Here is a 25,424-nt window from a genome sequence, read left to right as displayed (position 1 = left end):
AAATAAACAAACACAATTTGACTCACATTTAAAAATATCCTGTTTATTTAATAAAGAAATTTAAAGCCTTAATTTCTTTTGGCTTCAACACAGTAATTCAGTAGTTGTTCAGTAGATGATCCATCATTGGAGAATGAGCCATTCATATTCTAACCTCCCTTTGCTAGATGGTATTCATTGTGGTCACTGGGGACATAAATGGATGATACCAGAGAAGCACTGCCCTCCTATATGAATCTAAAAGGAATGAATTAATATTGTGATTTATTAAGACCTGTTTTCCTGTCGGTCTAATTTAACCATATTTACGTTTTGTTGAGACTTAGTGAAGAAGGGGCATTATGTTTCAGGAAGAGGTTGTGACAAATTGTGACAAAATAAATTCTCATTTTTACAGCTAAACTGTATAAACTTAGGCATACTCACTCGATACCTACTGGTAGGTGTGAGCTTGGCATTTGCCACGCATTTTACGTAGCGTTTTCCTCACTATTTGCTATCTACCTGTAACTGCTTCAAAATACCTCTTTGCTTCTTATTTATGTTATTATACTGATTGATCCAGCAAGGCACCACAACCTACCACACTGAAAATGTCAAGTTTTTCACAGTATTGGTATCGTCCAGTAAGGCAACACTGTGAATTGTTGTCGTGAATTGACCATTTAATGACAGTGCTCGCTTCCCTGCGTACAAATGTTCTATCAAAACAACTCTTAACCCAGACTGTTTGGAGGGGACACAAGCCTTATCTCCACCCAATACACTGTGACAGGTTTAAGGACATGCAAACAAGCCCGAGTGTTTTAACTGCTGTGGAATTGTCTCTTTCAAAGACGCAGTTCCTCACAGACATACAAATCCAGGTGTCTCATCCTCATATAAGGAGTTCAGAATAAAGTAATATCTTCATATATCAACCTTCTGCTAAGTCTTTCAAATTTGTATCATTCATATGTTCTTCTGCTGCTCCTTGTTGGTTACCATTTCCTTCTTGAATGGACTGACAGGTTGTTTCACTCTCTTTACCACCACCATTTCCTGCCGGGACAACAAAATTGTCACATTTGGGGTTTTAACAATGTTGTGCAAAGTTAAATGTAGTCATTTATTTTATTTAACCAGGTAATTTAGTTGAGAACTGATTGTCATTTTCAAAACTGGAGTGAGGATCGACTGAGAGTGGTACAGACTTTGGGAATGTGGAGGTAATGAGACTGTTAGAACAAAGAGTACAGGTCTTTGTCGGGTCGCTGATAAAAGGTATAGTATATCTTTTACTTAAAAGCAATAATAGTATAAGATTTTGTGTCATTATTGCATTAGAAAAACAGATAAACCCTTAGATCTTATGGCTGACCTGAGCTTGTTTCGTCCTCTCTCTTCTCAGTGAGAAATATTCGTTGCATCGTCAGTTTCTTCACAGTGTGGCACATGTACTTGAGGTCTGGAGCACTGTGGGCTTTTCCTGCGGACATTATGCCACAGGAAAGCATGAGGAAAAAAAAACCTCAAGCATAACAGACATACAAATATAAACATCTAAGAAGTTGGAGGAGAGCCTTACCTTTTGGCGGTGCCTCCTCAAACAGCACACAAGTTCCTAAAGCCTCTATGAAGAGAGAATGACGAGGATATCTTTAGGCATTAATATGGACTTTTTCAGTCAGCATTACTTTTCTATTTGGAAATAATGTTTCTCAGTCCGTCAATCACTGACAATAGTGAGACGAGGAAAAGGATCAGAGGGAAAATTTCTTCTAACAACAGGCACAAGTCGGTTAAGTCACACAAGTAGTTGTATTTCTTCTTCATATTTTTTATGGTTGAATCTTACCTTCATATTCCCCAGCAAACACATACTGTCCAACTTGCATCATGGGCCTCTCACTGTCAATATCCTTGAACACAAACAGGGAAACTAGATCTGTGAGACTGCACTGAGACACCTACAGGGACGTTTATATCAACAGTATTGCTCTTTTCTTTTCTCACAACACACAGAACTTCTCTGAACTCACCAGTATCTTGCATGTGCCCCGACACTTGGACAGAAAGTCATTGTTGATGATACCAGAGACTTCCACCACAACAAGCTGCTCCTGAACACACAGAAAGACGAATGATGTTTTAAAGTGCAGGAATGTGCATAATGAATGTCCTTCCACATAATGCCTACAAAGGCTCTTCTGAAGACACACAGGCATGTGAAAATTTCAAGAAACAAATACACATTTTACAACGCTGCTACTTCTACAAAGGGTTTTACACATCTTATAGTCCAAAATATGTGCATTGGCATGAAAGTAGATAAATTCAATATACACACAAGCTAAAATGAAATCGTTTGCCCTTGAAACTCCCACTTGTACAGTTAAAGTTAACACAATAAAGCTGAAATTATTTCGTCATGTGATCCATATATAAAGCCCAGGACCCTTCTGACACGTTAGCTAACGTGTTAGCCACATGAGGCTAATATTGCTACCATTATTCAGTAAACGCAGTGCTGGTGTTTCATACCTCTTCTTCCCATTCATCATCCATGTTGATACTCCTGGAATGGAAAAGGAAGACTATCAATTACACTAAACTATCCCAAAAAAAAAAACAAAAAAAAAAACCACCGCCACAATCTCCCCCTCAATAACATTGACAACTTCCGCGAATGTACGGTGCCCGAGAAGAGACATTTGCTGTTTTTTGCTGCTCCATTGACTTCAGTTACAAATCTATCCATTGAGGGGCGCTGTTGTTCAGTTTTGCAGGCATGTCTTTGGAGCGGAGCCATTTAATGAGAAGTGGTGGAAATTGAATAAACAACACTTAACACTCTCATCTATCTATCTATCTATCTATCTATCTATCTATCTATCTATCTATCTATCTATCTATCTATCTATCTATCTATCTATCTATCTATCTATCTATCTATCTATCTCCTCTTACTGATGGTTGAACAGATGGGTATGACTCAATCTAAATATTGACTACCTGTAGGCACACTCATCTGCATCCAACATTAACGTTATTAATGTCCTCCTGTAGGAAGCCAAAGCCATGGTGATGAGATGAGATGAGATTAAATGAGACGATACACTTTATTGATCCCCAAGGGGAAATTCATCTGTCAAAGGCAGCGGCTACAAAAAAATGACAGGACGCTCAGACGTCAAATATATCCAAAACAAAACAGAAACAGTCACACAAAGACGAGGCCTGATGAGAAACGCGACTGAGTGAGAATGACAGTAAAGAGGAAAGAGATTAAAAACAAAGCCGAACTGTGCAGCTTTGTAATATGATCAAATGTGGAAACACCTGAGGTAGAAGATGAGGTTTTCAGTGTTGTTTCTTGGGGAAAAGTCTCAACATGGCATAGAGTCAGCCCAGTGTTTGAGCAAACCTATTTCTGACACACACACGTCACAGGCAAACATTTACCTCAAAGTGTGTCAATAGAAAATTATTTATAACATTAAGGTAACAAATGAAATGTCAAATATTTAAAAATTACACCTAATGCATATTATCTTGGCAAACAATATGTAAATATTGATTAACTCAAACATTGTTTTTTTTGTTGCAGTTTTTAATGAAAAAGGTTTACAATCAGATAATCATTCACCAATAGAATCATGAATCTCTGAAATGTTTTTTGTCATTAAATTTTCGGTATTTTGTTTTAATTATTATTATTTTTTGTTCTTGTCTGGACTTCATTTATATTGTCCTTTGTTAGGCTGTAAAACTATTCTATGAATATTTTCTAAATATAAAACACTTGATGTATCGGAAAAATAAAATTATTTAATAGTCCTGATTAATCTGATATTTATTGATTCTTAGAGGATATATCTCTTTTTGCTGGCTACCCTCTGCCCAGGGGTCAGAGATCAGGGTCAGCTGAGGGGCAGCATCCCTGGAGCTGGTGGGATTCATCATTCGCCGTACGACGTCTAAAGAGGATGTTTCCTCTTATAGAGTCCTCCATTTAATGGAAAGTTCTCCTGATTATTAAAAAAAAAAAATGGACCCACAGAATTGTAGAGAAAACTATAATGTTTCTGAGTAAATCTACTCAGGCAGCGAACCGCTACTATTATCTGCTTATTGCACACTTGTAATATTCAGTAAATATTCCTGCAAATTTATTTTTAAAATAGTCATGAATCCTTTTCGACAGAGCAAGTTTAGCATATTAATGTAGTAAACTGTAGCAATACTAAACCTTTTTAACGTGTCAAACAGTCATTACGTCAGCTGGTACTGGGACAGTCATAGTACTACTTCTGTGGAATCTGAGGAAGGTGGGTTTTTTTCTTTCTTTTTGCTCCTGGGACCCGTTTTTCCTCCTACTGAATTTGGTTGTAACAGTAGAAAGCAGACTCTGGAGTTCACAAAAAGGGCAAAGCGTGAAAACACACAGTTATTTTTTGCACTCACCATTTAAAGTCACTTGCTCTGGCAGAGAAAGACTGCAGCTTTTCTGGCCTATTTAGGAGTACAAGAAAGAAAACAAATATTTAAGCATTTGCATTTTTTATTATTACAGTTTCTTACATAAACTTGAGAGATATTAATTTTGTCATTACAACGTCTATTCAGGTGCTGCAAAGATATGCAGGTAACTGCTATGTCGAGCTGCTCAGACGGCGTTTGCGGTCTGTAAATACCTGCGTAAATGTAAAGTAGGTGGAAGCTGGCTGCACCTCGCCTTTAGAGAGGGGGAAAAACATTTTGAATCAGAATCAGGCAAACCAAATTAAAGGGGGTGCAAATCCCCCCCATATGCCTTCTCCCTCCCCATTTCTGGCCTATCATCTATCTCTGGACCATGGTGGGGTTGTCATGTCGACCAGCCCACAAGTTACTATGACAACGGCTCAAGGGGAAGCTCTTGCTAGGGAGGTTATTGCCTCCTTGGGGATGTAAGAAGGACAGGGGGAATGTGAGCACAGACAAAGGGACTTACAGACACCAAAAAAGGCATAAATGAAGGGAGAGGTCAAGTTGGAGTATGTTAACTGGAAGTGCGTTTCTGTGAGGCAGGTTTACATTTATAATCACGCAGAACGGAACACAGCGTGTAAATCTGAGTTGTCCCATTGAAGCTTTGGACGCAGTACAAAGTTTTCTCCCTCCTGAACATGACCCGAGCCTCTCCTGTACATGATGTATTACACTTCATGCTCAGTGCCATACCCTGGGGCAGAAAGGGGCAGGAGCAAGGGAGGGAGTGACATTAAGGACCCTCCAAGGTGTCAGATGGGTCCCCAGCTTCCCCCACATTTTGTCATATAAATGTCATAAAGACAAGTTTGGAGTTGGGGAGCTTTTGGCTCTCCTTCTGCCTGGGGGGTATCACAGTGGTTAATTGTCCCATTAGCACTGACAGGGTAAATTGGTGGAAGGGCTAACTATATATTACAGTGAAAACAACAAACCCCTGGCATACACCTGAGGGCATGGAAAGCATGGTGCATTTTACAGTACGGCTTGTGCATGTTTGATTGTGTTTGCCAGACACAGAATGTGTTTAAATTGTAAATGTGAATTCATGCGAGCTTTAATAATGGCAAAATACTCTAACTTTATATTTATCCTTATGGAAATTACCTCACAGTGCCAGTCACAGGCAGCGTCTGATCAAATCTGTGGCGAACGTTCTCAAGGCATACGTTTAAATAAATCAGGACAATTATTCTATTCTGTTTTATATTAGCTAAACCTGGACTTTATGGGTGGAGTATTTTTTTAAATAACTGTGCATTTATGTGTATTTTGGCTGTGACCCACAAACATACATAATGCAGACCCGCACACCAGCATATCGAAGGTGTTCACCTGTCTTTTCATTGTTTCAAATGGAGCTAAAAAAATGCACGAGCAAATTCAAATACAAATGAAAATTTACATCAATAAAGAATACAAATAATAAGAGAGATGATTTGAAAGCATTTAACGGTGGTGTCACTGCACTATAGTGTAATAAGCAGCCATATCTTTTTAAAAATGTGTTTTACAGCTTACTCTTCTACATGTATTAAAGAAGCATACGTTAGGCATGTTAAATCAGCACAATCATATGCACATATAAAGACAAACATTCTCAAACCACAGATCTCCAAATTGCTTTAGCTTCTATTAATATTTAAAATTTTCTTTCTATTTAAACCTATCAATTTGGAGGCACCTGTTTTTGTCACTCCCACACACCCACACAAAATCACACACAGAAAATCACAGACACACACACACCCACACTGGAGTGACACACAGCAGACAATGTCTGGACTAACGTTAAAATTATATCACCACTCACTGTCGTTGTCTTTTGTTCACAAAATGACAAATTGTCACGTACTTAACTGCAGTCATAACTGCAGAAAATCCATGTAGGCATAAAAACAACAGAGCAGTGACTGATTTATGCTTTTGATAAGATGCAATCTTTGATCGTGGCCTGTGCCGGGCAATCACTTTAAACGTATTCGAATCGTAAAAAAATTATTGCATGTACTACAAACGTAGGCCAAATCATTAGGCATTTCATTAATTGGTCAGTGAATCGATTCTTTACGTATTTAGAGTTGCACAAATGCAAGAAAAGAATCCAACCAAACCAAGAGAAATCAAATCCAAAATATCAGTGCAGTCAAAACCAGCGTAAGAAAAAATATTAATATTCATGTAAACTATTCCGATATGGCCTTGTAATGCGGGTTGTTTCACGCAACAGTGAGCTGATAGTAACATACTGTAGTGAGAGCTGTATCCTTTTTTAACCTGCTGTGGAAATACTAAAATATTACAACATTTTTACATAGGAATATTCTGCAGCAACACTGTAGCCTCTCTTACTTTCCTAAAAAGTAATTTATATTATTGTTAAATAAGGAAGAAGTCAGCTTGGGCAATCAAAGCCTAATAAAGGAAGACGAAAAGCTACTATTTGATCTTACAAATGAATGCAGTTTTCCTTCTAAAAAATGGACGATCGACAGATTGCACATCCAGCGTGAAATCAACAATAGTATTATCATAACAATAGAGCTGAGGAGCGAGGATGGGACGGCCGGAGCAGAAAAAAAAAAACACCAAAGGTCTTCTTGATGACTAACATAGGAATGGACACGTCAGTTTAGCTTGAAATAATTTTTAGATATTATTTATTTTCATAACAAAAAATATGAACCTACAGATCAGCGTTCCAAACCCAGACCTCCAGCCTTGAATAACCTGCTCAGCCCAAACAGAAAAAGGCGAAATGCCTTATTTCACATATTCAAGCATATTTAGAGGAAATCTTTCTCTTTTTACTGTTATTTTTAATTTTTAGACCTCTCTATAGTCTTCAAAATTCCATGGGCAAGTAATCTGGTTTCAACTTTTACAAACCAGGTGGAACATCACGAAGATATCGCAATTTCTCTCGAAAATAATGCGATTTAAGAGTATGACAGTGTCTGTATACGAGCTTCTAACCAGTGTTTTATCTTAAAAAAAAAAAAAAAAAAAAAAACAAAAACGTCAATACTATATTCCTAAAACAATCCTCCAGGGCCTTGTGGTGTGTTTGTGCTCCTCAGTATTGAATCTCGGTGACAGCGTCGCATTTTTGTGTCATTTTGTGGCAGGTTTTATTATGTCGTATATTCTTCCATAAAAGTATTGGTGTTAAATGTCTGCTTTTGGTCAATACTGATTGTGTATCGACATAATTGTCCTTTGCACTATAATAAGACGTCTTTAACTGGAGATTTTTCTATATATTGTTTCCTATCTAAGCTATATTTGAGATGAAATTAGATCTTTCTAAATTCCCATCCAAAATGGATTACCGGAATTTTCCGCCACAGTAACATATCGCAGAATAAAACTTAACGTTTCAGATGTAATTTCTTCTACTTTTTAATATTTATCCTCTACTCGTCTTTCTATGCGTCCCCGTAGCCTCTCCCCCCCTCCCTCCGTCCGTCACCCCCTCCCTCTCCCTTCTCTCTCTCGCGGAATCCTATTGATCCAAACGGGCTAATTAGCGGTGTCTGCGCAATTACGCACATGCGCACTGGGCGTAATCTCAGCCATTTTTTGAAGGAAACTAATTAGCAGGAATAAAGAGCCAAGTGTTTTTCCTCCCACAGTGATCAGAACTCATTCTACCTCTGGAGCTCGCACAAACCCCTCCGTCCCCCATCTTCTGTTTACTACAGCCTATATGTAGCTTTAATTACACAGTTGTTTGGTAACAACTTGGACCCCGCTGCTCTCTCTCCTTCTCCCCATTTTTTCCCCTCCTGGCTCCGTAAAAACGCAGAGGATCATTCATAAGGAATGAGTGGGCTCTCTATACGATTGTTTTCTGGACTACTACACATTCAGCGTGCGGAGCTTTGTACCAGAGTCGCTGCAGAAATGTAAGTGTGTCGTTTGTTTACGATATTTTACGGGGAGCTTGGTAGGAAGCGAGCCAGCGGTGGGGAGGAGGAGGGTGTTTGGTCAGTGCAAGCCTGTAATTCTCGCAAATAGAGCTTTTTTGTCGGTCTGCCTGTGCATTGAGTCACCTGTTACTGGTTAGTGAACGCGATCACTTTTGGTTTAGCTGGGGTAGGAAGCACTGTAAACAAAGGCTGAAGTAGTCTGATGGTTGGCCAGTGCCTTGACAACACAGAGACGGGGAGTGAACTATTCAAGGCTCTGCTCGTCCGGTATTCTCCAACTGCCCCGTTACTGTGGTGGCCAGAATAATGGGGGAAAAAAAGAAATAAAAATACAGCTTTGTGCTATTACCTTGAGGCTGGCGGAGATTGTATACGGTCCGATAGGTCTTCACGCAAAAACAGCTGCGTTAAAAAAAACAGTATCTGTCCACATCCAGCTGTTTTTGTCCAGGTCCTATAATGGCAAAAAAAAGGTATTTTCGTAAAGTATAGCCACACAACTCTTCTCGCTGTCTGTTTCTCTCTCCCCCGCACACCCCTCTCTCTCCTTTCTCTCTTTTCTTAACACACACACACACACACACACACACACACACACACACACACACACACACACACACACACACACACACACACACACACACAAGGAATCAAGCATACACTTTTTGTTTGCTATTTGAAAATAATTTCATGTTGCAGTGAGCACTATGATCAGCTAATAACTAATATGTAATGTGCATTCATATCTTAATATTAACCCATAGAAAGTTGTATGCTCGTGCATGTTAAATTTCAGGTGTTCTGTGTTTGTGCCTAATTGACATCATCAGAATCAGTTGCACTACAGGATGCACACACACTGCCACACAGAGACGTACACACACACATTGTTAAATGATGGTTTCCCGCACTTGTGATCGATAGAGAGCCAGGAATGCTTGTATAAATAGTTACATTGCCGATAGACCCAGGTTATTGATTGCAGTGTAAATGAAAATCTTTATCAGATTAGAGACTGTTCTCAGCTGCTGGCAGGCCCGCTCAGCCCCTCAGCACTCTCTGGCAGGACAGTGGACAGCTGCAGTGGGCAAGGGTCTGTGGCCTGTGACATAAACACAGTACATTAAAGCACTATCAGAGTGCCGATATGAGCCATATATCTTAAAGCTGCAGAGAAGGGGGAGGGGGTGGCTACAGGAGAGAGGGAGAGAGAAGGGGTGTTTAAGGAGGAGGACGAGGGGGTTGGTTGGTTGAAGGAGAAGGTGAAAGGGTAGATTAAGGTCTCTACTTGATTAAAAAAAAGGTCAGTAATGAGATTGTGGGACACACACTGACTAACAGAGATGTATCTGTCTGGAATGGCATTCATCAGAAACCGAAGAAGGGAGAGGTTTGATTTATTTTTTAGGAAGTCCCTGTAGTGATGCATTGTTGTGCTGATGTGATTGAGAATCTTTGTCAGACCTAAACGCTCATTTTTGGGGGGAGATTTTAATGATTAACTTCATGTATGTAAAATGTCACTTCCCACTGTTAGTTTAATTAAAACTAATGATTTCAAAAGGCACGTCTTAAAATATGCATACTTGCAGACACTAATTAACTGTTTAAAATAATAGTTGTTTTACACATTTCATTATCATGGACAAATAAATCTTGAGTATATTACAAGAAAGGATTAATTATTTTAATGAACAATATTGCTTTTGTGTTTATGTAGATGTGTGTTTATAGGTAGGAGAACTTACAGAAGGTGGATACAATATTTTGCACAAAGAATGTGTGGAAGTCAAAATAAAATGCGCTGTACTGCAAAGCCTCAAACTCAAAATGTTACAAAAAATACAATTTTAATTAATACCTGCCTAAAATCTAAACAATTTTTGCAGAAGCTTTCCACCAGTATTTTGTTTGGTAAACACAGCTGTTCATTATACTATACTGTGTTTACTAAGTGTAAAAATTGATGTACTAAATGTTGATCCTGGTGCCTCATAATATCTCTGCACTAATGTGCAGCAAAAGATGTTGAGACTGATACATTTGCTTTAAAAAAGTGTTCTTTTATCTGCTTTTATCTAAGTGTGGCAATTTAGTGGGAGCCCTTTAGCTCAGAAGCATTCAGTTCTTTATTTAATCCTATCCCCTGAGGAATATTATAGACCTCCTGCGTAGCCTTTACCCGCATTCCTCTACCTAGTTTAGCGCTCATGCTATTGATTTTCCCATTAAGGGCTAACGCTAACCCCTGGGTAACCAGCTTCTGGATTGCACACTGTGAAGGCTATATTGAACAGATGCTATCCAGGGACTTTAATCAATGCCTCCATTGTTATGCAATATTATTTACATGACTCATGTATTTAATTTTCTCCTCTTTTTCACTTCACTTTTCTGCTGTCTCTGTCTGTCCTGCTCTCTTCTTCTCTTTCTCTGTATCTGAAACACACAGGTGGGGTCGTAATGCGTGGCAGCTGTAGCCTCTGGTATGGACAGTGGTGAGGGAGGAGGAGGGGATGGAGGGGGAGGAGAGGAGAGAGATGCTGACCTCAGTCTCCAGGCTTTATCTCTTCCTCTCCTGACCCTGGCGGTCATTCCTGAGCAGGGGTCATCCTCTCATACCTCAGCCATGGCCCCTTCCAAAGAGCCCCTGACCCTGCCTCAGCAGGAGGAGGGCGCAGAGGGGTCCCAGGCTGGGGAAGAGACCCAGGGAGGTGAGCAGAAAGAAAAAGGGCGAGATCCACAGGAGAATGGAGTACGTCAAAAGCAGGGGATGAAGGAAGACTTCGGGGAGGGATGTTTGTCGGGGCAAAGGAAGACAGAAGGGGAGGTGCGTGTAGGTGTGGGAGAGGCAACAGTTACAGGGGGCCTCCCAGCAGCCCTCAGCAGCAGAGGCGGAGAGGAGAAGGAAGAGGAGGAGGCCATCTCAAACCAAAGCCAAACCAAATCCAAATGTTCTTTATTACCTCAACAGAGCCAGCACAGCTCTTCTTCCAGCACTGCAAAGGCCAGTGGCACACTCGACAGCAAAACAGCCGCCTCTCCAAAGCCCTCCCCTTTTTTTCCCATCTCTCCAAAGCACTTCAATTGTCCGTCCTCCTCATCTGCCCTGCTGAGCGAGACAGAGGTAAAAGACATTAAGGGAGATCAGGGCTGGATTTCTGGGTTTCCTCAGAGCTTTAGATCCCAGCAGTCTTCTCTGGCTTTTCCACTGGCAGGTACAGAGCCTGCCAGTACACCTGCTGAGGATGATGGGCTGGTAGGGGTTCCTCACTCTTCCATTTCCAATGGAGATGGTGCCAAAGCTCCAGAACCAAATGACAGCCAGCTAGACACAGAAGTGGATGACGAGAGAGACAAAGATGGAGAACAGAAAGAAGCTGTCCTTAAAAACCTCAACCAAGACCTCTCTCCTAATTCACTGACTAGTCACATGACCATAATGCACTCACGCAATTCCTGCAAAACCCTGAAATGCCCTAAGTGTAACTGGCACTATAAGTCTCAGCATACACTGCAAGTCCATATGAAGGAGAAACATCCGGAGACAGGAGGCCAGTGTGTGTGTGGTGCCTCTGGGGGAAAGTGTGTTTGTGGTGGTGCAACACGAGGAGTGTGTGGGTATTGCAGTTCGGGGAAACCCCATCCTCGCTTAGCCCGAGGTGAAACCTACGCCTGTGGCTACAAGCCCTACCGCTGTGAGGTGTGTGATTATGCTACCTCATCGAAAGGCAACCTCAGCATACACATGCAGTCGGATAAACACCTTAATAACGTTCAAAACGGGGGACACTCGAATGGTCAAATACACACCTCTCACATTACCAACAACAGCAGCTCATCCAATGGTCACGCAGTGGATGAGCAGCCATACAGCAAGCTCCCACTCTCTATTCCCACGCCTGCTACCCAGCCTGCCAAGCTCACACCACCTGCACACTCCCACTCTCATGGTAAACGGTGGCGGTGCGATGTGTGCGACTATGAGACCAGCATTGCCCGCAACCTGCGCATACACACCACCAGCGAAAAACACACACATAACATGCTACGGCTCCAGAGAGGTTACTATCTGTCTCACTGCCGGAGCCTCGCCCCGCAGCTTAAACACCTACAAAACACAGGTGGGTAATGTATCGCATCTCTTGCTGCAATTCAGGATGAATGCTTTAAAGTGTATACATTCTGGTTCACAGTTTCTCTCTGTTTTAGGCGCCGAGCTCTCCTTGAACATGCGACTGACCAGTCAGCAAGTCACAGAACAGCCAGTCACCCTTGGCTCTACGCTGACTCCTTCTCCCTCGCCCTCCCCCTCTCCCCCTCCCGCCCCATCTCTGTCCCCCACTGGACCCCTCTCCCAGGGTGTATTCCAATGCCTTGTCTGCTCCTGCTTTTCATCTGACAGCCTAGAGTCTGTGGAGCAGCATCTGAATGCTCCTCGCTCCTTGCCTCAGTCTGAGTGGTGCTCCTTAGTTGCCGGTGGTTGCCACTGCAGACTGTGTGGCTACACCACCCCGCTGAGGGCTAACTTCTCCTTGCACTGCCAGACCGATAGACACCGCACCCGGTACCAGCTTGCTGCTCATCTCCAGGAGGGCGGAGACAGGGGTCAGGAGGGGGCTGCCCTCATTGCTAAGGGGAACCCGGTTCAGCTGAGGTGCAACCTGTGTGACTACGTGACCAGCAGTTTGGAGAAGCTACGCGGGCATTCCCTCAGTTCACACCATGAGGCGAGCGTCCGAGTTTACAGAGTAAGCATATAAAAGCAAATTTTGTCACACTCTACACCAAAAGCCTACTGTTTTAGCACCTTCAAGAAGCACTTTAAGCCCAAATGCACTTCGTGTTTCCTTGTAATGAGATTATATTTTGAAACTGTTGTCCAACCATAATATTTTCTTTCTACGTCATTACTTTTAGTTCCTGCAGCAGTATGATGGTGAGGTTGATGGAGGTTCGTGGCTGTTCCACTGTCTTCTATGCAACCACTCCTCCTCTTCTAAACTCCAAGTACTAAAACACAGTCAAACGCCAACCCATCAGCAGAGGGAAGGGCTACTACAGCTGCAGCCTATGGATGGAGAGGAGCTGGCAGCCATTTTTACCATCAGGAAAAGCCCTGATGGTGTCACAGGTGAGAATATGAACTGCGTGGGTGTATTTGATTTCATGTTGCACTGGCTTGCTGACATCAGAGAGCAGACAGGGGATTAAGATGAAAAGTGGGAGAAAATGAGTAATGGCTGTTGCTGAGATATTGATCAAGCAAAGTGATTAGTCGATACACATTCTTGTTATATCCCCAATCACCCCTGACAGCAGCTAACTAGCACCTGCTAATCAATGGACCAATACAAATCCCTTGTACAAGGACTGTGGGAGGTGGAGGCTTGTCACAATTCTACAGTCTGTGCAAGCTATTATAAAATCCTAAACTTATATTGTCTGGAGTATGTGGACTGCTAAACATCTAAAATGAACCGTTTAACAGTTCATTTCTAAATTAAATTTATCCTGTGATTTGGCTCAGCGCAGATTAAGACTTATTGAGGTGAACTGTTGTGTTGTACGTTCATATTACCTCTACTCCACCTCTGAGGGGAATCTAATGTGGAATCAATACTTGATCAATAGTGTGTGGAGGCAAGCAAGAAGAATGAAGTGTGGTCCAAAGACATTGGTCTTTTTGAGAGATAGTTTGTGAGAACATATTGTATGAAGTACTGTGTTTGCATAACATAATTATTTGTCTTGCCATCTCCCAGGAGAGCTCAGTGAGGATATGGAAACTTCCAGTGAGACCAGCACTGGTCCTTTGGACACAACCAAAGACACATGTAACTTGGAGGCAAAGAAGATTTCAGAGGAGACAGGTAAAGCTGATTCGGCTGCTTATGAAAACGTTTACAATATATTATTAGGTCACTAAAATTATGATTTCGTAATATATTACATAGTAAATATAAATTCATTTATGTGCTCATATATTTTTTTACTTGAAAGAAGAAACAAGAGAAGAGGAAATAGAAAAGAGGGATTCAGTGCCCTCAGTCAAACGTCCATCCTCTGGATGTGGGGAAATGGAAAACTCCATCTCAACCAAACGCCCCAGAAAACACCAGCAAAATGAGAACCAGCAGGTAAGCAGTTGACACACATTTTAATAATTTAAGCATGTCCATTTGAATATAAAATGTACCGGAGGATGAAGTAAATGCAATTCTAGATTAGAAGACGTGTAATTTCCTTGTGTAATCTGACAAACCCCTGCACACCTATGGTCCCTCGCTGCCTGCAAATTTAATACTTTAATAACAATTTCCCTCATTTCCCTCTCTTCTCCTCCTTTCCTCTCTTCCCTCTTTTAGACTGTCCAATGCCCTCTGTGCCAGGTTAAACTCCCATACGTACACCTTCGACAGCATCTCACTCATGTGCACAGTGTGGCACAGGACTGTGTAGACAAGCTCATCAGCACAGTAAGTGTTTGCAACTGCGTATTTGTTGTGTTTGCGTTCGTCAGGAAGCAAAAGAAAATGAGAAGGCGAAGCTGTGGGGGATGGGGGAGAGTGAAATGTAGGGAGACAATTCCATTAAGAAGGCACCAGAGAGAAAGGCAGCGCTTTTTTTTAATGCATGTTTAAGTAGCTCCCCGCTATCATCTTTGATGCAGCCGTGCATTCTGTGTGCATGTGCATGCGCATCTTTTAGAGTGGAAGGGAGAGGGGTTGACTGAGTGAGTGAGGGAAAAGCCAGTCTTTCTATAATGCATGTTTAAGTAGCCCTCTATTACCAGAAGTGCAGTCAAGCTAAAAAGGGGCCCCCATGCTTTTTACTGTGTCTCTCCAACTAACAATGACCGGTCATCTATCCACATCACCATCCTCCATCTCCCTGGCCTGTATGCTAAGTGGCCTTTGTCTCTTGCTCTCTTCCCTCCACTTCACTGACTGCTTTTCACCCTTTCTCCCCTCTGCCGTCCCTCCCTCCCCCCCTCTAGCTACTCCTATCATTCCTATTCTGCAATTTCTGTCCCTGCCCCTCCCATTCTGTCTCTCCCAAGCTCTCTCTCAATTTCTTATGCGTTACCCCTCCCTTACTCACTGTCTTTCTCCAAAGCAGTTTTTTTTGTTCATTGCCCCATACTTCCTCCCTCCCTCTCTCTGCTCTCTCTCTTTTTCATATTCTACACCCCTTAGCCCCCATCCTCCCTTCTTCCCCTCCTACCCCTCCCTCACTCTCTCTGATAGTAATTGAGGTTCATTAATTCAGACTGAGGTGATGATGGCCATTATGTACCTTGCTTTCCAATTACGCTCTCTAGATTAAGCCTGACCTTCAGTTTTCTCTGCAGTGTGTGTGTGTGTGTGTGTGTGTGTGTGTGTGTGTGTGTGTGTGTGTGTGTGTGTGTGGTTGTTCTTCTCTTTCGCTCTTATGAAGCTGTTACGCAGAGAAAACTCTTGTCATGTAAATCTCATCTTTGGCTGTCTGTCCTTTCCTTAGGGTGGCTAGCTGTTCACATAGATATAGTATTTGCTCTCATTGCTTCAAGCTGTGGGGTTGGAGGATTTCTATATGAAGAATGATTTTAAATAAATTCATTATTCAGCTCAGTAAAGTTTTATTAAACCCTTGGGGCATGTTGGAGGGTGTCGCAGGAACTGAAGGGCAGACGCACATATCTCAACCATGTATACTTATTAACAAATTGATGTGCCTTGCTGCTTATACTGCTGTGCAGGCAGGTGCAAGATGTAACGATACACTTTAATGTTTTATGATGTCAGTATGGGGAGAGCAGGCACTCTGTATTTATACATATTGATATATTTGCTTGCTATTATACTGTACAATTAAACATGTTTTATTCATAATCTTGGTTAAAGAAAACATGGCAATATCCCATATTTCTTTTATTTTGAAATGGTAAAACAACACTGAGCGGCAACCAAAACTGACAGAACATACCTTTTCTTTCTTCCAGGTCACACCATCCATAGAACAACCGCAGTCTCAGCTGGAGACAGAACTACAGACAGACTCACACACGGATGATATTCAGAAAAATAAAACAACCAAGAATAACAATGCAAACTGTTCCCATACCGCAGATTCCACCACCTCCACTGATTCACAGAAAAACAAAGGTTGGTGTAAAATGCATGATAAAACTATTTAGACATTAGCTGAAGAAGAAATGACACCAAACCATGTTCTTTTGGTCAAAAGACTGTATTGTTTTCCTGACTTGTGTTTTTGTAAAATGATTTAAAATTTCACAGTCATTATTTTTGGGCATTTTACAGGCATTTCGGTGGAAAACACCGAGGGAGATGTAGCCGCACCCAAAGATGTCACAGCTCTTCTCACCCCACCCCTAGAAGACAACACCACTCACCCTTCCAATGGCAGACTGGCTCCTCAGTCCCCAACTCAGATCTCCCCCTCATCTCCACCCACCTCCCCCCCCAGCGACCCCCCTCCACTTTCTGATCGCCATGGTTACCGGTTCCGTTGCAGCAGGTGCAGCTTGGCGTTCCCCACTCAGGAGAAGCTGCAGCTACACTGGCAATACCATGCCATGAGGGCGGCGACAGAGTGCCCCCTCTGTTCTAGACAATGCCGCAGTCAGGAGGCCCTGCAGAGACACATGCAGAACACACACTCACAGCTGGACAACACACAGGGACAGAATACACTCCTGACGCCTCATACTGTGCAATACATGGAGCATAATAAGAATACAGTTCAACAAGATTTTAGTTTGTCACCTCAAGTAGGTCAAGAAGCTGGAGAGGGCGAGGAAGAAGATATAGATGAAGAATCTCATGGCACAGAGGGAAAGGAGGAACAAAAAGACGAGCTTAACAATAAAGAGAAGGACATGGTCTCTGAAGTTGATGGAGGTGAGGAGGATTTTGCTGAGGCAGAGAAAGGGCCACAAGAAGAGATCATATCTGAACCTAGTTCCAGCTCCCTTCTCAAGAAGAGCTCTAACCCCACAATGGACCGTTATCTGGATCCATCTAGGCCCTATAAATGTACCATATGTTCTGAATCTTTTACTCAGAAAACAATTCTTTTGGTCCACTATAACTCTGTGTCCCATCTCCACCGGGCCAGACGAGCCCTGCAGGACTCTGGCACAAGTGCTGCTGCCCCAGAAGCTCCTCGTGGCCCAGATCCTAGACCGTACCGCTGCCGACTGTGTGGCGTGGGCTACAGCCAGAGCTCCACGCTGGACATACATCTTCGCTCTGTCCTTCATCAGACTAGAGCTCGCGCTGCCCAAAACCCAGCTCCACAGACCCCAGCATCTACTGTAGCTGTTCCAGTCTCCACTACTGCTGCTCAGGCCTCTTCCACCAGAGAAGAAACACCCAAGAGTTTGCCTTTCACCAAGAGGCCAGATGGAGGAAGCTCTTCAAGCTCTTCACTAGTAGGCTCTGGCTTAGTAGCTGAAGCCCAGCCAACCCTCTCTAATCCAACAGATAGCCAGCAGGCTAAAAAGAGAGTGGCAGAGCTTCTAGCATCAAGAAACCAGCTAATGCTAATACAGCAGCAGCAGATAGCCCAGGCCCAAGTCCAAGCTCAATTACAACAGCATACAGCTCTGCTTCAGTCCCAAATGATGCAGCACCTTCCCTTAGGACCGGAGAATCTCCTCAAACAACACTTCTCCCTGGCATCAGACAACTTGCTCTCTCTACAGCAGCAACTTCTTCTGCCATTTTATCTGTCTGGAGACATGACACTCAACCCAGAGTTAATGCTTAAGAGCCCAGAGTTTAGTCATTCATTACCTGTCAGTCCTCTCCCAAAAGAACAGGTCAAGGCAGAGGCTAAAAAGGAGTCTCAAACTGATGACAAACAAGCCCAGAAACAATGTTCAAATTCAACTAACCAAATTAGCCAAACAAAGCATCAATTGCAGTGTGAGGCCAAGGTTGATACAGTCTGCAGGGGACCCTCCATCGACCAGATGGAAAAAGAACACAAATCCGGTCTTGAGGAGGAAAAAGAAGAAATGCATGTTCCTACTCTTAAAAATGAAAGTAAGACAGAGGAAGGAGTTTCTTCTTCATTTAATCTTCTTGGATTGCAGTGTCCTCCACCCAGAGTGCCATATGCTGCTGCAAATGGGGAGCCTCTTAGAGCCCTGCTGCAGGGTTATGGCTATGAGTTGGCACTGCAATATATACAAAGTAGACACAGGCACCAGCAGCAGATAGCAATTCAAATGATACCAGATAACCAAGAGTGCTCTGATATGAACAAGATGGAAGTGGGCTCAGAGGAGAACAGAGACGAGCTTAGTAAACTGCAGAATGGAAAGATGGAAGGCTGTAACAAGGATGACAAAGGAGGAGAAGACAACGGAGAGACAGAAGGCTTGCCACAAGAGGACAAACAGAGCAAAGATGAGGGTTCGGCAAACAAAGAGAAAAAATGCTGTGAAAAAGGAGAAAAATGTAGAGACTGTGGCAAGTTTTTTTCAGATGCCTTGATTTTAAAAAGCCACCAGGAGTACATTCATAGGATGCTGTTCCCTACTGCGGCATTGGAGAAGTTTTCCAGAGAATACAGGCTGCAGTATGACCAGATGTACCCACTCACACAGCTTAAATTGGGGGAGAATTCAACTCAAGCTGCAGCTCCAGTCCCATCCACATGCCCAGAATCAGAACCAGCACCGGAACCAGTTAAGCCTCAAGTTAAAACCCTTGAACCCTCATCTGTTTTGCCAGTTTCAGATCCCACAACCAAAACAGGTGTCACAGCTACAGATCTAACACCAAGTGCCCCTGCACCTTCTTCTCCACCTTCTCCTTCTCAACCTCAAGACTTTCCACAACAAGAGGCACCCATCCCAAGCACATCCTCTACAGTTACCTCTCAGACCACACCCTCCATTCCTCTTTCTTTGCCTAAAATACCTATGCTCCCTCTACCCTTACCCCAGCTTCCTATGCCCCCACTATCCTTACCAAAGCTTCCACTACCACCAATTCCTTTTCCCATGGAGCTACCTCTCCTCCCTCCAGTTGTGATGCAGTCTGTGGCTCTTCAGCCCCAGCCTTGGTTAGACGCAAATGTGAACCCTGAGCTAGCAAAACTCTATCAGTCTCAACTTAACCCAGCACTGCTAGGGCAACAGCCACAGCTTAGTCCAGCATTGTTAGCTCAGCAACCACAGCTCAGCCCGGCTTTGTTAGGTCAGCCTCCACAGCTTAATCCTGCGATGCTGGGTCAGCCATCTCAGCCCAGCCCCATCCAAACAGGACAGCCAAGTCAAGTTAGCCCGTCAATACTTGAACAACAGCAGGGTAAGAGAACCCGAACACGAATCTCTGAAGAGCAACTAACTGTTCTAAGGAAGCATTTTGATATCAATAGCCTCCCCAGTGATGAAGAGATCAACAAAATGTCTGCACTGTCTGGTCTGCCACACAAAGTCATTAAACACTGGTTCCGAAACACCCTATTTAAAGAACGCCAGCGAGACAAGGATTCCCCTTACAATTTTAATAACCCCCCAACCACTGCCCTGGAGGACTCTAGAGAGGAAGTAGCACAAAACCAGCCACTGACACTTTCCCCATGTTCGTTGTCCCCAGGCCTCCCAGCCAACACGTCCCCACAACCTCAGACAACAGACCTGCATAGAGGAGAGCCCCATAGGGGTAGACGCTCGTCCCGAACTCGCTTCACAGAGCAACAACTGGAGACCCTACAGGGGGTGTTTGAGGCCACTCCTTACCCCAGAGAGGAAGAATATGACAGATTGTCAGCTTTGTTGTCCCTCCCTAACAGAGTGATTGTTGTATGGTTCCAAAATGCTAGACAGAGAGCCCGCAAAAACCAAGATCGAGTGGCAGATGATGGATTAGAGGATAGGAACCAACTTGACAACATATACAGACAGAGAAATGGTTACTACAAGAATGATGATGATAATACAGATAACAGTGGTGAGGATGAAGGACAAGGTGACTCCCAGAATGAAAACTCCATGGATCTGACTTATGAGTATTACACCCATCCTGACTCGCCTGTCCTTGATTCATCCACTCCATGCACAGACAGTGACCATCTAACAGCCAAAGGTGAACAAACACCACCTACAAGGAAACAAGAAGACAAAATAATTTCTCCTCAGGCTAACACAAGCCCAGCTCCTGTTCATACTCAAAATGGAACTTCAGATGCAGACATCCAACATAAGGAAATTGTTCAGGACATAAAAAAAGGATCTTGTCCACAACCCGAGTCCAAGCTGCTGTCAGAAAGTACTCCTGAAAGACCTCAGCCTCTGGTTGCCTTCTCTACACAAAAAACAGTACCCACCAACTTGTCTATGTCTCATTCCGACGAGGGCCATACACGCAGTCCTCCTTCTGTTCAAACTGAAAAGGCTGCTGACACTTCATCCAGCCTCCCTTCTGCTCCAGAGTCTGAGAGAAGCCACAGTCGGCTGCCTGATGCAACAGCTTGCTTGTCAACTGAAACCCTACCACAATCCCAGCTCCAACCCCAGCCTCAGTTCCAGTGCAGTGTCTGCCCAGTGTCCTTGCCATCTTTCCAGCTGTGGCAGGAACATCAGACTAGGCACCTCCTAGCAGCGCAGTCCCAGGTACAACTTCTTCATTCTGGCTTCACAGACCGAACCATGCCTTACATGATGCTTCACCCCAACCACTCCTTAATGGCCAGCCAAATGCTATCAGGTGCTATGTCCCAGATACACCCTAATCCCACGCATCCCATGATTTCGCACCTAAACAGCATACAAATTAAGAACACACTCTCCGATCACTCAAGCGGCACCCTAACCAATTCCCTGACACCCATAAAGCAGAGTACAAAGCATATATCAGAGACCAGTTTTGAGGGCCAAAGGAGCGGTAGAGAGGTTGAGGAGGAGCACAGAAGGGATAAACGTCAGAGAACCACCATCACCCCAGAACAACTTGAAGTGTTGTATCAGCGCTACAGCTTGGACTCTAACCCCACCAGAGGAGTCCTCGAGAGCATTGCACGAGATGTGGGCCTCACAAGACGTGTTGTTCAGGTACTGTATGGATGAGAAAAAAAACAAAACTATTTAATGCTCTTTGTTATATTGAATTTTAAAACGAACATCTTTCTTTCACAGGTTTGGTTTCAGAATACACGAGCAAGAGAGCGAAAAGGACAGTTTCGGTCAATGGGACCAGGTTCCAGTTTCCAGCTCGGTTTGAACCACCTGCGCTGCCCATTCTGCAGGGCTCTCTTCAAGGTAAGGAGTGCTCTGGATGCCCATATGAGGTCACGTCACTGGGCAGAGGCAGAAAGAGCTGGCTACAACTTATCAATAAGCAATGGATCCAATGGGCAGACTGGGATGGCTATGTCATCTGTCGTGGACAGACCAGGTCCATCTATCTCTTCCAACGCTATCCCAAACCCTGGCTATGTCGTCAGCAACAAAGAGTTCACTTTGAAGCCACCTGTGACTTTTTTGTCTTCAACCACAAATCTAAACAACCCAGAGGAGGATGATGACTATGAGGAAGATGACGAGGAGTATGCATGTGAAGAGGGTTCCGGTATGGCTGACCAAGGGTCTCCAAGTCCTGAAGGACATGGGGGTACCAGCTCAGACTGGGGTGAGACACAAACTCTGCAGCAGCACCACCAACAGCAGCAGCGCCAAAGGACACAGATGAGCCACTTCCAGGTACTGCAGCTCAAAGATTTCTACAGGAGCCACCGCACACCCAACCGACATGAGTGTGAGACACTAGGCCAGGAGTTGGGACTGCCTCACCGTGTGGTTCAGGTAACAGTTTCAAATATATCAATTTCTTCATTACAGATTAAAAATGCTCAAACAAGAACAATCAAGTCTTTTAAGTCTAATAAATGAAATTTTTTCATGTAAATATTTTTTCAGGTGTGGTTCCAGAATGCCAGAGCGAAGGAGAAGAGGGCCAGGAGCCTGAGCTCTGACTCTGCAGAGAGGGAGCAGGCTGAGCTGTCAGCAGGGGCAGGGGAAAGAGACAGAGCTTAGAGAGGCAGACTGCTTCCTTCAGCCATGTTCTCACCAAAATCCCATTTGCAACTGCTGTCGACCTCTAAACATACACCCTGTCCACTTGCTGCCAACCCTGTAACCTGAACACCCCAAAGATGCAGAGCCACAGTGGCCCAAAGAGAAACACTCTCCTCAGAAAGTAGGAGAGAGCCCAAACCAAGTCCTCTTTACCACAGCTTTCCTCTTTTCATATTGTTCTTAAACTCTTTCCTGGTCTGTCCTTTCTTGTTGAAAAGAGCTCCTCTCCCTATTCTGTCAGACACCTTACTACAACCAAACACCACCTTGATAAAACCCAACCAGATGCCACAGAGGCCAAAGAGCATTCTCCAAGTATGTGACCTCACTGCCCAGCTAGACCTGCAGTCTACCTCTCAGTCTGCATGACAGACTCATAGTGGGCCCTCCACCAGACAGTGCTAGATGACTAGCTGTGTAGCATGTAGTGCCAGTCTGTATGAGGCTGGAAAAGAAATTGTCAAAGAGATTTTAGTGTAAATAGAGAGCTCCAAAAAATAAACTTGAAGAAAAACAAAGCAGTTAACAGTGGAAGAAGAAGAAGAAAAAGAAGAAGAAAAAAACAAAATAATATCCTTGAAATACACAGGGGTATTTGCATAGAGCTTTTGTAAAGACTGACTCAGATTCCAAAGCTCATAACCAAAATTTTACATGTCTGTGGATTTAGTTTGAACATGTTTGTTTTCAATAACAAACTGCAGAGCTGACGTCTGTACGGTGAAGGAGTGAGATCTGCAACTGGCATGGGTGAGCAGAGTACCAATAGACTGATACGGTGCTAGAATGCAGCTTCACCCTCCAAAAGCCAATGATGAGTCTTCTGTTGTACATGTACTCCTTCTATGTTCCTTTAGTGGATAACAGCCCAAATAGCACAGAACGTAAAGGCCAGTTTGTCTTGAACGGGGCAAACTATTTTTTATAGCACTCAACCATTATACTGTATATGAAAACTTTAACCAAACTCAAATTTACATTGTGTGTGTTTAGTAATAGTTTCTTAATATAAATCTTATGGATTGAGATAAACTGTCTTGCTTCGATATAGTGTCATGATTATGAAAAGATTATGACAGCTTTGATATGTTCAGGTAAGGTGACTTACTGCCTTTCCGTTCTATTTGAATATACCAATGGCTTACCAATGTTATGTGATTAATGTAAAGCTTTCTATGCTCAGGTCAACAGCTCAACATGGCTCCGCTTCAAATGTGATCTTAATACTATACTTTTCTGTTTTTAAAACAGAAAAGGCTTGGTTTAACCTTGGACTAAGTATTAAAAGATATCTACGAAAAACATCTCTGTATTTCAAAGATCTGAGCTTTTCACCTCTGAGTAATAGATTGTTACAAAAAACCTTATTGAAACTAAAGTGTTTAATAGTCTGAGGGGTAAATGTACAGTATTTAGCTTTTGTATGGTTGACTCGAGACTTCATTGGATGTTTGAGACATAGCTCTCTTTTCCACTTACAGATAGGGAGCTACTGCGCAAAGTTGAGAAAAACTTCGGATGTTATTGATGTTATTTTTGTACACTTAATTTATTTTCCCTCCTTCTCCCTCCCTACCTACTTTCCACTTTTTCTCTCTACCTTTTTCCTGTGTTCATTTGCAACCAGTCCTTATTCTATCTGTAATAATGATAATATAACAATAATAGCTAAACAATAATTAATGCTTTAAGACAAAAATCCAAAGATGTGATAATACTTTAACCATATGACCTACAAAAATAAGCGCTACTGTTTACTTGACGATGTATTGCTGTTTTTAAAGAAGGAAGGAGTCCCTGTATCTAAGCTACTGTTTTCTGCCTCTCATAAGCACACTGGAGACTGTAACCAAAACCCCAAACTAGAGCCATGGCAGTCTGTATTATAGCGGTTGAAGAGTTTTACTTCTCTTGAGAAATGTTGCAGTTTATTTTTCTTTTATACCATAGTGTTGAACTTCAGCCCTTAAGGATGTCCAGTTTGCTGCTAATGTACTGTAGTTTCTAACGATACTGTAGAAAGATGCATGCTCTGATCGCTTTACCACTAGGCTTTAATGACTACAAACTGTAATGATACCTGTGATGCTGTTCATAAACTGCTCCTCTGTTATTCTGTCAAAAACAAATGGATATGTGGGGCTCAATTCCATCAAGTTTGTTTTTCAGTATCCTATTAATTACCCTTACTCAGAAGACAGTAATGGCTTTCGTAATACCAGAAATATTTTTTCAAGCTTCCAGTTTCAGAGAAACCCTCTTGGTGCATTAACTTCTCCACCCTTGTGGAGATACTGCATAGTTATTTGAAGGAGGTATTTGAAGGAGTTCAGCCCCAAACCTTCCACTGGTACGGTGTCTTTCTGTGTTGCATTTTCAAATTCTCCAGCTAAAACAGCTTTGCTGAGCTCAGATTGACATCACAGCCAACTTTCCAAAGGATGTGGACTGACTAACTCTGTCATGTTTTGTTCTTAAACTAACCAATGTTTACGACAATACCAATGAGCTTTCTTCTGTACAGAGATGTGCATTCCAAATACCACACAGGCAGTTTTTTGTATACTGATTATTTCGAATATAATTTCTCTCGTATTCTCTTGAACTTAGTGACTGTAAGATGTACATATTGGAGTCCTCTATGGTGAAGAGACTCTGTTACCCTTACTGTAGGTAAAACAATTCTTTTAATTTTTTTCTGGATATGTTGTTGCCATAGTGATGACCAAAAAGATACCTGTGATGTGCACCTGTCCTTATGTCCTGCTCCAGTGGTTTAGTGTGTCTCTATACTCTCCTTACCCCAGTTCTTCCCTGCTGGTGTGTGTTTCTCTTCCTTTCCCTCCCCATACTCCACTGAGCTAAATAAAGTCTGCTTTGGTGCA

At 42.8% G+C, this 25,424-nt stretch overlaps 2 protein-coding genes across 2 annotated transcripts; one reads left to right on the top strand and one right to left on the bottom strand.

Annotated features, from left to right (window-relative positions):
* Positions 1 to 22: 22 nt before the first annotated feature.
* Positions 23 to 11,130, bottom strand: gtf3c6 (general transcription factor IIIC, polypeptide 6, alpha). Its single transcript, XM_055009034.1, has 10 exons — positions 10,993 to 11,130; positions 9,399 to 9,546; positions 8,794 to 8,898; positions 4,447 to 4,494; positions 2,524 to 2,557; positions 2,022 to 2,102; positions 1,838 to 1,901; positions 1,568 to 1,612; positions 1,361 to 1,468; positions 23 to 1,041 (listed from the first exon to the last, which is right to left on the bottom strand). Coding segments are annotated over exons 2-10 (612 nt in total). The 5' UTR covers positions 9,401 to 9,546; positions 10,993 to 11,130; the 3' UTR covers positions 23 to 916.
* LOC129348560 (zinc finger homeobox protein 3-like) lies at positions 8,101 to 25,424 on the top strand. The gene is made up of 11 exons (XM_055009031.1): positions 8,101 to 8,420; positions 10,897 to 12,568; positions 12,657 to 13,195; positions 13,365 to 13,578; positions 14,210 to 14,317; positions 14,448 to 14,584; positions 14,813 to 14,923; positions 16,429 to 16,591; positions 16,751 to 21,516; positions 21,601 to 22,266; positions 22,381 to 25,424. The coding sequence occupies exons 2-11, from the start codon at positions 10,933 to 10,935 to the stop codon at positions 22,495 to 22,497; spliced, it is 8,457 nt and encodes a 2,818-aa protein (XP_054865006.1). The 5' UTR covers positions 8,101 to 8,420; positions 10,897 to 10,932; the 3' UTR covers positions 22,498 to 25,424.

The sequence above is a fragment of the Amphiprion ocellaris genome, chromosome 3 (genome assembly GCF_022539595.1).
Source record: "Amphiprion ocellaris isolate individual 3 ecotype Okinawa chromosome 3, ASM2253959v1, whole genome shotgun sequence".
Classification (NCBI taxonomy): domain Eukaryota; kingdom Metazoa; phylum Chordata; class Actinopteri; family Pomacentridae; genus Amphiprion; species Amphiprion ocellaris.
Note: the sequence above shows the minus strand (reverse complement) of the source record. Positions and strands in the feature narration are given on the sequence as shown.

Bases quoted from the DNA above. Each gene is read 5' to 3' on its own strand.
- gtf3c6 (XM_055009034.1), bottom strand. The intron at 4,495-8,793 runs GTAATAGCACAA...ACTCCTAAATAG, and splicing joins CAATCTCCGCCAGCCTCAAG to GCCAGAAAAGCTGCAGTCTT. The intron at 1,902-2,021 runs GTGAGTTCAGAG...TTTGTGTTCAAG, and splicing joins GGGGCACATGCAAGATACTG to GATATTGACAGTGAGAGGCC.
- LOC129348560 (XM_055009031.1), top strand. From the start codon at position 10,933: ATGGACAGTGGTGAGGGAGGAGGAGGGGATGGAGGGGGAGGAGAGGAG. The intron at 13,196-13,364 runs GTAAGCATATAA...CATTACTTTTAG, and splicing joins CGAGCGTCCGAGTTTACAGA to TTCCTGCAGCAGTATGATGG. The intron at 22,267-22,380 runs GTAACAGTTTCA...ATATTTTTTCAG, and splicing joins TGCCTCACCGTGTGGTTCAG to GTGTGGTTCCAGAATGCCAG.